General features: G+C 45.2%; 1 protein-coding gene across 3 annotated transcripts; it reads left to right on the forward strand.

The window, feature by feature from the left end:
- Positions 1-1,556: 1,556 nt before the first annotated feature.
- On the forward strand, positions 1,557-9,924 carry Nme1 (NME/NM23 nucleoside diphosphate kinase 1). Of its 3 annotated transcripts, none has more exons than XM_021643119.2 (5): positions 1,557-1,700; positions 3,979-4,108; positions 5,685-5,786; positions 8,283-8,395; positions 9,612-9,924. In XM_021643119.2, exons 2-5 carry the CDS (start codon positions 3,983-3,985, stop codon positions 9,727-9,729), a joined length of 459 nt encoding a protein of 152 aa, XP_021498794.1. In that variant the 5' UTR covers positions 1,557-1,700; positions 3,979-3,982; the 3' UTR covers positions 9,730-9,924. The 3 variants fall into 3 exon arrangements, with proteins under 3 accessions (XP_021498794.1, XP_060242949.1, XP_060242950.1); XM_060386966.1 differs by lacking the exon at positions 1,557-1,700 and adding an exon at positions 1,822-1,960; XM_060386967.1 differs by lacking the exon at positions 1,557-1,700 and adding an exon at positions 3,809-3,823.
- Positions 9,925-10,877: the final 953 nt, after the last annotated feature.

Below are 10,877 nucleotides of genomic sequence, written 5' to 3' on the forward strand. Positions count from 1 at the left end.
CTACCCACTGAGCTATAACAATAGTCCTTCTTTTCCCTCCCTTTCCCTGTCATCTTTATTTATTTATTATTATTTTTTAAATATTTATTTATTATGTATACAGTGTTCTGCCTGCATACTATCTGCATACCAGGAGAGGGCACCAGACGTCATTATTGGTTAATAATGAGCCAAAATGTGGGTGCTGGGAATTGAACTCAGGACTTCTGGAAGAGCCACCAGTGCTTTTAACCTCTGAGCCATCTCTCTAGGCCCCCTGCCATCTTTATATTCTGCCTGTGACATATCTATTCTTGTCTTTTCCCCCCCATCTTGTAAGTGGACTATGTGTTTGCCTTTTTTCCTTCCTTCCTTCCTTCCTTCCTTCCTTCCTTCCTTCCTTCCTTCCTTCCTTCTTTCCTTCTCTCTCTCTCTCTCTCTCTTTCATTCTTTCTTTCTCTTTTTCTTTCTTGAGACAAGCTTTTACTGTGTTGCTGTGAGTGGCCTGGAACTCACTGTGAAAATCAGGCTTGCCTTGTACTCACAGAGATGTTTTGCCTGCCTTGTGCTCCCAAGGGTTTGTTATGTACTTATTTATTTATTTGTTTGTTTGTTTTTATTTATTTTAGAGGGACACATTCTCTGTCTCACCTAGGTGGCCTGTAAATCTTGATGCTCCTGCCTCAGCCTTCCCAGTGCTGTGGATCCATTAAGGTAAAGCCTTTCTCGATGAGCAACAGCCTAGTCTCTATTAAAAAAAAAAAAATATCTGTCCTGGAGGGTTGGTCCAGTGGTTATAGAACACACACTGTTCTTGCCTCGGACCCAAGTTGATTCCCAGCACTCACATCAGATCACTCACACCTGTTGGTAACTCTAGCTCCAGGGAATCTGACACAGACATTCACGTTTACAGATAAATAGTAAACAATAAAAATGCCTTTAATTCTAGCATTCAGGAGTCAGAGGCAGGGATAATCTCTGTGGGTGGAGGCCAGCCACAGTGGGTTCCAGGAGAGTCAGGGCTACCGTAGCGAGACCCTGCAAACAAGGATAATAAGAAATATCCTCCCCCTGCGTTTCCTACCATCCAGTATTCTCTGTAATTCTTGGCTTTCAGGTAATCACAGGCTTGCTCCCTTATAACTGAACTTCCTGTAGGTCTATCTGAGTATCACTTCTGCAGAGATTTCGTAACCTTATTTTCCCCCCCTGCTCGGTTCTTACATAACACTGTGCATTCACTATCAATATTCTTTATATTCTCTGTCTCAATTCTCAACCCCACCAGAAACGCCTGGTGAGCGCACTGCTTTATCCTTAAGCTTCTAGAATAGTGCCAGCCGGACACACAGTACATTGGTCACTTGACAGGACGAAAGCATGCACTGACGCTCTAGTTGTGACTTCATGCAATGTGAGCGCCACCTGGCGGGAGACCAAATTTTCTCGGGACCGGAGGAAGTGGGTCCCCGGGAACAAAAGATGGCCGCGAGCTGGGAAAAAAAAAAAAATTCACCCAAAACACCACACCCAGCGTCGGAAGTTAAACGCTGGAAGAGTGGTTCCTAGAATAACTTCCTACTCACCAGAGGAAGCGGGGACCGGCGGTGTTTCGCCGAAAGCGCTCCCCCGGATCAGAGCTGTAGGAAAGGGTTCCGCGCGAGCCGCGCGCGTTTCCGGTGCAGGCAGACGCCGCGGGAGTCAAAGAGCTGGAAGGGGTGAGCGGGGTTCGGGTGCGGAGGGGGAAGGAGACAGGTCGAGGGTCTAGCTGGCCGGAGAGGGAGGTGGGCGTTCAATAAAGGGTGCAGTCGCCGAGAGGTGCTGGGGAAGCGCGCAGGCGTGGCCGTGGACAGGCACCGACCTGTCAGCCTGACACGCCACGTGGGCTCGCCTTTGTCCGTGGCTGCAGTTCCTGTGAGGCTGCGCGGCGGGGCTGCACCCTGCTCTTCTTCCAGACCGGTGCTGGGCACAGAGCTGGGTACTCCAGCAATACTCGCTGAATAAATGGCGTGTGCGTGTGTGTGTGTGTGAGAGAGAGAGAAAAAAAAAGAGAGAGGATTTGGTGTGTGATCGGTGTGCAGAGGGTTTCAGCGGGGCTGTTTCTGGCCTCGTAGGTGTAGGCCATTTCTGAGGAATCTATGCTTGCTCCACGTTCCTTGAGAGATCCTCCAGCTAGTCTGTGGGTTCTGTCTGTCTCCCTTTGGAAGGTGTGATTGCCACTTAGGGCATGCCCTTTGCTCCCAGTGTATCAAAGAGAGGTACTGGAGTAAATCAACCTTTTATGCAGGTCACAGATCCGGGAGGCAGGAGAGGGGAGGAAGGCACTAACAAAGATGATCAGTAATAATTAGTCATTATTTGCGTTTTTGTGCATGCATGCTTTAGCACACGTGCGCACCAGAAGACAGCTTCGTGGAGGGGGTTTGAGGGATCAGACTCAAGCTTGTGGTACAAAAGCCTCTGCCCACTGAGCCATCTAGCTGTCTCAGGCCCCCTTCTTAGGGAATAAAATTAGAGGTTAACCCAAGTTCAGGAAGTCAGAGGCAGGAACTGTCTCTGTTGCTGTCGTCTTAGATATTGTCTTTCAAGGTGGAGTCTCCTTTCATCTTGTGAGACTCGTGTTCCCTGGAAATGGAAAGTTCTGGAATGGATGCTCCCCAGGTATCTTCCTTCCTGGAAGATGTCCTGTGTTAGATATTGTGCTATGCTTCTCTCATAATTTTACTGTTCATTGGTTAGTCACAGTACTCATTGCACTTTCCCCAAATATATAGTCTAATGTTAGTTGCTATTCTTACATGATGGACTTTCAATTTTTTTATCTTTTTATTCTCTGAAAATTGTATACATGTATGTAATATATTTAGTAATTTCATCCCCTTTACACTCTCTCTTCTCACCTGCTCCTGCTGAGCTCCTTCCAACAAGTTCCCTCCTATTTACATGTCTTAAATATTTTCTGCGCGCGCGCGCGCGTGTGTGTGTGTGTGTGTGTGTGTGTGTGTGTGTGTCACTGAGTTTAATTAGAGTTGCTTGCTTGATGGATGGAGGAGTTATTTACTGGAGCATGAACAGTTTACTCATGGCTGAACCACAGAAGATAATGACACCCACCCACTCCCAACTATTAATTGCCAGTAGTTCCCCAGGCAGGGCTAAGTTTAGAGCCTTCTGAGTCTGTCCCCCATCCATCATGGAGCAGAGGTAGTATACCTTTTGTTTTGTTTTTGAAACAGTCTCATGGAGCCCAGTTCAGGTTGGAATCATTGACATGTGCCCTACACTCGGCTCTGTTTTCTTTCTTTCTTATTTTTTTTTTTTTTTTGGAGTCAGAGTCTTATGTTGTCCAGGCTGGTCTAATTCTCTGTCCTTTTGCCTTAGCCTTCCTAAGGCATGCATCTTCAGGTTTGGTTTTTCTCATTACATCCATAGACGTATCCCAAATCGCAGAGGGCCAGGAAGTCTCATTTTTTTTTTGTAAAATGAAAATGATTGTCGTGACATATTCTCTAAAGCTGGTTCTAATGCTGTAGGTCAAAGTGTCTTGTGCCAGATGTAACTTTCAGAAGGAAAACCACATCAGTGCAGTTTCCCCTCACTTGTATTACTGGAAAAAATGGTGGCTTTTTAGTGAGTGTGGCTTAGTTTTACATTTCCTTCCTTAGTCCCATCAAAGTATTAAGTGCAGGGTATTAAGTGAATTAATACCCATCAATTAAGTCCCATCAAAGTATTAAGTGAAGCTCAAGAGGAGCTTATTAAATTAAATGGAATAGATTTCTGCTTTTTGAAACAGTTTCTGCTTTTGCACCCTTCCCCACATCAGCATAATAATTCATTGGTGAGTGAACTGGGCAGCGATTGGGATTTTACTAGAGAGACCTGGGGTAGACATAATAGATGAAAGCCAGTTTTATGGGAGTAATCCTCTTGAGAGAAGGATTATGATGAGGGTCTTTTCGGTCCTGTTTCATTTCTGTGTTCATCTGTTCCCAGGACCATGGCCAACAGTGAGCGTACCTTCATTGCCATCAAGCCTGATGGGGTCCAGCGGGGGCTCGTGGGTGAGATCATCAAGCGTTTTGAACAGAAGGGGTTTCGCCTTGTTGGTTTGAAATTTATGCAGGTGAGTAGACCTCGCTCCTCCTGTGTTGGTTTTGCGGAGCATAGTGAAACCCTGCAGAACTTCTTCTGTGTTTGTCTTGTCTCCTGTCTCTTGGAACCTGAAAACCTCTCAGTGACTAAGCATGTTGGCTGAATCTTGGAACAAACCGAGTCATTTGGGGCTTTCAAAAATAGTCTTAACATCACAGAATCCCACCTCTTACTGCAGAGCTGTAATTTTTGACTCAGCTCTGGGCGTTTTTGGAGCTCTTGGTCGTTAGCTTTCTAAGCAGATAATTTTAGAGACTATCTCTCCAACCCCTCCCCCCCAGCCTTGGAAGTAGGTTGTCGGGAAGACAGTCTTTGCTTTACTAATTGCTACCTGATGGTGCTAGGCATTGACTGATACATGGGACTTTCGGGGAGAAAACTGCAGTTTTGTTTGTGGGATGCTCCTGACAGAACAGACACAATTCTAATAAACCTATGAAGTATATACATATATAATTAAGCGCAGCTGGTCTGGAACCTTCCTTTCCAATCATCCTAAGTGCTGGGATTATGTGCATGAGCCACCTGCTCGGATAACAATATTCCAATAAATACCAAGGATTGATTGGCCAAGAAACCATCTTCAGACAAATTTATGCAATGTGAATTCTAATTCTCAACACAAATATATTAGGATGACAATATTTTTTTCCCATTAAAGCAATATAATTTTGGCTCCTGGGCCTTGTGGTGGTGGTGCATGCCTTTAATCCTAGCACTTGGGAGGCAGAGGCAGACAGATCTCTTGAGTTTGAGGCCAGACTGCTCTACTGAGCAAGTTCCAGGACAGCCAGGGCTATGATTCCTAGTGCATTTTAAATTGAATTTAATTTGCAGTGTTGAGGATATTATTATTATTTTACTGTTGTTGTTTTTGAGACAGGGTCTCACTGTGTAGCCTTGGCTAGCCTGGAACCTGTGTGTGTAGGTGCATCTGGAGTCCAGAAGATGGTATCAAAACCCCTAGAACTGGAGTTACAAGATGTTAGCCACCTGATATGGGTGCTGGAAACCAAACTCTCAAGAGCAGCCTGCCGAGCCTCCTCTCCAGCCACCAATTTTTTTTAAAAAGTATAAGGAGTAGACTTAATGCTAAGGGGAGAGCATGGTGGAATAATGAGAGCCAAGTGTGGACTTGCATAGTAATTTAGATCCTGGAGGTGCAAAGAAATGAACCCGCAAAATACTATATGCTAAGTACATGTTTCTTCTCCATCTCTCATGACAGCTCTGACAGGAACTTATTCCTGTCTTCATAGTTGCTAAGAGGAAACTGAGGCTAAAGGAGGTGAGATAATGTGCCTGGTAGCACAGACAGTGAAGTGGCTGTCACTGTAGCTTGAGTCTGTCTGGCCTCCAAGTCCATTTTTCTCTCTTACCCTGACATTTCTGTTGTTGAGGATACAAGATTTGGTGAAGGATGGAAGAAGAGATATCTGCCATGATTCTATAGAGGGCTATACAATCTGCTATGGACTTGAGAAACAAAGGAAAACCTAGGGTTCTTAGGGACCTGGAGCCAGTTCTCACTGTCTGTTCTGTAACAGGCTTCAGAGGACCTTCTCAAGGAGCACTACATTGACCTGAAGGACCGTCCCTTCTTCACTGGCCTGGTGAAATACATGCACTCAGGACCAGTGGTTGCTATGGTGAGTGTGGCTGTGTGGGATGTTGATGGGAATGACTCACTTGGTAGTAGAGCAGAGTGAGTATTGCACTTCCTTTGTTGAGTGCCAGGTCCTCTTTGTTGTAAAGGGAATAGGCTGGTGGGACAGCCAGGTAAGATGAGAATTGTCTCTCTGATCCACCAAAGAAAATGTACTTGTGTTTGCCAAGCTCAAGACCCAGGACTGGGAAAAACCTGCTTGGTTAATTTCCCATGGAGCACAGGGAACTTGTTTTATTAGAGTACCACTTAGTCCATTGGTTCTTAACGTGTGGGTCGCAATGCGTTTGGGGGTCAGATAACCCTTTCACAGGGATTGCCTAAGCCAACTAGAAAACACAGATATTTCCATTATGACTCATAACTAGCAAAATTACAGTTATGAAGTGGCAATGAAAATAAGTTTATGGTTGGGGGTCACTACAACTTGAGGAACTGTGTTAAAGGGTTGCAGCATTAGGAAGGTTGGGAACTACTGACTCAGTTACTCATGAATGAGCTTGCTATATCTATGCCAAGTTCCTTCTTAGACACTTTAGATATAGCTGTGAGACGACATAAGTATATTCTTTCCTCTTTCATTCTTTCTTTCTAGAAATGATCTATTGAGACAAGGTCTTAGTATGTAAGTTTTCCACCTTGTGTCCTAGAATTCACTGTGGAACTCAGGCTGTGCTTAGGTAGTCCAGTCTGGTGTGGAGCTTTTGATTCTTCTACTTACACTGACACAACTTTGCTTTTTAAAATATAGAAAGAAGGTTAGGATGGATGGTGATAAGAAGGAAGGTAGGAATGAGAAGTGTTCAGGGACCACATGGTGTCAGGATTATGCTATGTTATCAGTGCTGGGAAAGTAATGGGAGGTACCATATTTAGTATTTTATTTATTTTGGCTTTTTTGAGACAGGTTCTGTCTGAGTCACTGTTTTCTTGCTGTAATGAGACACCATGACCATGGCAACTCTTATAAAGAAAGGATTTAATTAGGGCTTGCTTATAGTTTCAGTGGTTTAGTCCATTACTATCATGGCAGACGTGGTGCTGGAGAAGTAGCTGAGAGTTCTACTTCCAGATCTGAAGGCAGCAGGAAGAGAGAGTCACTGGGCCTGGCTTGGGCTTTTAAGCTTAAGAGCCCACTTCCAGTGACACACTTCCTCCGACAAGGTCACACCTCCCCCACCAAGGCCACACCCCCTAATCTTTCTGTAGAAGTTCCACTCCCTGGTGACTAAGCATTTAAATATAAAAGTTTATAGGGGCCGCTCTTATTCAAACCACCACACTCCACTTCCTGGTCCCCAGGCTTGTAACCATACCATAATGCAAAAAAAAAAAAAAAAAAAGTATTCAGTCCAACTTTAAAAGCCCCCATAGTCTATCACAGTGTTTAAAAGTCCGAGTTCAGGGGCTGCAGAGATGGCTCGGAGGTTAAGAGTACTGGCTGCTCTTCCAGAGGTCCTGAGGTCAATTCCCAGCAACCACATGGTGGCTTACGACCATCAACAGTGAGATCTGGTGCCCTCTTCTGGTGTGCAGGTATACATCCAGACAGAAGACTATATGCATAATTAAAAAAAAAAAATTCAAAGTTTGCTGGGCATGGCCACACACATGTAATCCCAGCATTTGGGGAAGGCAGAGGTAGAGGCAGGCAGAGCTCGGTGAGTTCGAGGTCAGCCTGGTCTACAAAGCAAGTCCAGGACAGCCAAGGCTACACAGAAACCCTCTCTCAAGAAATCCAAAAGCAAACAAGCAAATAAATAAATAAATAAATAAATAAGAGCACTAAGTTCCAGTCTCTTAGGAGACTCAAGACAATCTCTTAACTGTCACCCCTTGCAAAATCATAGTCAAAAAGCAGATCACATACTTCCAAGATACAGTGACACAGAATATACATTACCATTCCAAAAGGGAGGAAAGGGAACATAGTAAGGAAATACTGGATCAAAGCAAGACAAACTCCAAATTGTACATCTCTCTATCTGACGTCAGAGCTCTCTTCAGATCTCCCCCTTTCAGTTTTATTGACTGCACACACTTCTCTGTCTTGAGCTGGTTCCACAGCCATATGCCTCTTTCTCTTGGAAGGTATCCCATGACTCTGGTATCTCCAATATGATGGGGTCTCCAACAGGATCTTTCTATGTAGCCCTGGCTGTATCTTGGAATGCTCTATGTAGATCAGGCTGGCTTTACCGAGATCCACCTGCACTCTACCTCTGGGTGGTGGGATTACCTCAGTAGCAACATTTACCATTTCAAAAGGACATGGCTTTCAGGTGAATGGATCTGCATGGATCTTGGGAGGATAGGAGGGCAGGGTGACCAGGTGATCTTGGTACTGGGACAAGAAGGCATTCTGCGTGTCTGAATGAGAGGGCCCTGTTCGGGAGCCTTTGGTTTTGAATCATCAGATGCCAGGTTTTCTACCAAGTGTGTTCTCTTCTTTTGACTGTCTCTTCTCTTGTCTTTGGAGGTCTGGGAGGGACTGAATGTTGTAAAGACAGGTCGGGTGATGCTCGGAGAGACCAACCCCGCAGACTCTAAGCCAGGGACCATCCGAGGAGACTTTTGCATTCAAGTTGGCAGGTAAGAACCGATGTTTCACCCTTTTCCCAAATTCAATTATTTGCTATGAGAATTTGGGCTTTGAGGCTAGAAATAGATAGTTTATTTTATCATTTATTTTATTTTACTTTTAAAGTTTATTTTTTACTTATTCTTTTTCATGTATGGGTAGTTTGCCTGCGTGTGTGTGTGTGTGTACCACTTTCATGTCTGGTGCCCAAGGAGGCTAGATGAGGGCATTGGACCCCCCACTCCTAGAACTGGAGTTACAGATAGAATAAGATACAGTGAGCACCGTATGGGTGCTGGGAACTAAACCCAGGTCCTCTGGACGATTAGCTGGTGTTCTTAACCACTGAGTCCTCTCTTCCACCCCAAGTTTAGTTGTTTTTTGAGATAATGCCTCCAGTAGGCTAACTAGCCTCAAAATTGCCATGTAGTTGAGGCTATCCTTGAATTCTTGATTCCTGTCCCTCCCCTCTCTCTCTCAAGTGCTGGGATTACAGGAATTAGCCATTGTACCAGGTTTCAGGTCAACATACACTTTATGTATGTATGTATGTATGTATCTATTTTCCTTTTCCTTTCATCCATCCATTCATTCATTCATTATCCTTCACCATCTGTCTGTCTGTCTATCTATCTGTCTGTCTGTCTGTCTGTCTGTCTATCTATCTATCTATCTATCTATATTATGTATGCAGTATTCTGCCTGCATGACAGAAGAGGACACCAGACTTCATTATAGGTGGTTATGAGCCACCATGTGGTTGCCAGGAATTGAATTTAGGACCTTTGGAAGAGCAGCCAGTGCTCTTAGCTTCTGAGCCATCTCTCCAGCCCCTTCAGGTCACTTCTCCCCCCTCCCCCCTTTTTTTTTTCCTTTTTTTTTCTTTTCGGTCACTTTTAAATGGGAGTTTCATCTTCCTATTTCTGAAGGGGGAAGCTGACTTGGAGGGTCACCTGTGCCCCCTTGTCTGTATCCCATCAACTGTACCTTTCTTGAATGTAGAGCCTTCAGGAGTGTTCCTGAAGGCTCGCACTCTAGTGTTTCCAGGAGGGCCACTCACTCACAGGAAGTCATCCTTTTGATGCCTTTCTTTCGCCGTGCTCTGAAGTGCTTGGGACTGGCTTCCCTGCTGCCATGGCATTTGGCTGTCAGCGGTGGAGTGGAGGGCGCTGTGGCCAGGTTCATCTTTCTGGGTTTGGTAACGATCCTGCCTCTCTCCCCACCCAGGAACATCATCCATGGCAGTGATTCTGTGGAGAGCGCAGAGAAGGAGATCAGCTTGTGGTTTCAGCCCGAGGAGCTGGTGGATTACAAGAGCTGTGCACAGAACTGGATCTATGAGTGACGGGAGGGCTCCTGCTTTTCCACGTACTTACCCTGTTCTCACGTACAGAGGATGGGCAACTCTAGATATTTCTGGAACTTCCTTGGACCTGGAAGGAACCTCTGGGAGCTGCGACTCCCTGTGCAGTGTGAAGTGCTGTGACTCCCTGTGCAGTGTGAAATGCCACTGGTAGATTAAAATGTTTCATCTCCAGGATTGGGTCAGTTGAGTTAGTTACTTTGTGTTGCTATATAGCCTTGCACTGGCTTCTGGATAACCTGATCTGACATATGTAAATGATATGCAAATTACTTATATGGGCCTCAACATACACATGGAGATTCTTTTGTTTGTTCGTGTGGTTTGAGCTACCACCTTGGATACACAGGCATCTCTTTGCCTATCTCCCTTCTCATCACCTGCATCCTATTTGGTTGTGGCACTGAGATAGCAACATCTGGGGAGGATGTGTGAGGCTATTAAAACTGCTGGGATCAGAGAATTCATCAGAAATAAAGGGCCAAACTGAGCCTTTTGGCCCAGGCATGCCGTCCCAACACTCAGGAAACAGAGCCAGCCTGGACTACATAGTGAGTGAAACCTTGTCAAATCAAAATAAAACAGCTGGGTGTGGTGTGGTGGTCAGGCCACCCAGCACTCAGGAGGCAGAGGTACTCCGATCTCTGTGAGTTCAAGGTCAGCCTAGTCTACATAGTGAGGCCCTGTCTCAGAAAACCAAAACAAACAACAGAACCCCAAGCTGGGCGTATAGCTTAGTTGGTAGAGTCTTGCCTAAAATGCATGAAGCCTTGGGTTCTATCCCAGTACCAAGTAACTGGGCATGGTGGGTGGCAGTGTAATCCCAGCACTCAGGAGGTCGGATCAGAACTTCAAAGTTGTCCTTAGCTGCTTTATTCTTTGAGGTCAGCCTGGGCCATACAAGAACTTGTCTTTTTGTTATTTTGTCCTCTTTTTTTCAGAGCCGAGGACTGAACCCAGGGTCTTGCGCTTGCTAAGGAAGCGCTCTACCACTGAGCTAAATCACCAACCCCACAAGAACTTGTCTAAAAAAAAAAATGAGAAATGAAATATGCCCATCTTGTTCTTGAGAGGCTCTCAAAAGAGATGGGAAATTGTAGTTGGTGTGTAAGGTGGTGCATGGCTTTAGT

This window comes from Meriones unguiculatus, chromosome 7 (genome assembly GCF_030254825.1).
Source record: "Meriones unguiculatus strain TT.TT164.6M chromosome 7, Bangor_MerUng_6.1, whole genome shotgun sequence".
Taxonomy (NCBI): Eukaryota; Metazoa; Chordata; class Mammalia; order Rodentia; family Muridae; genus Meriones; species Meriones unguiculatus.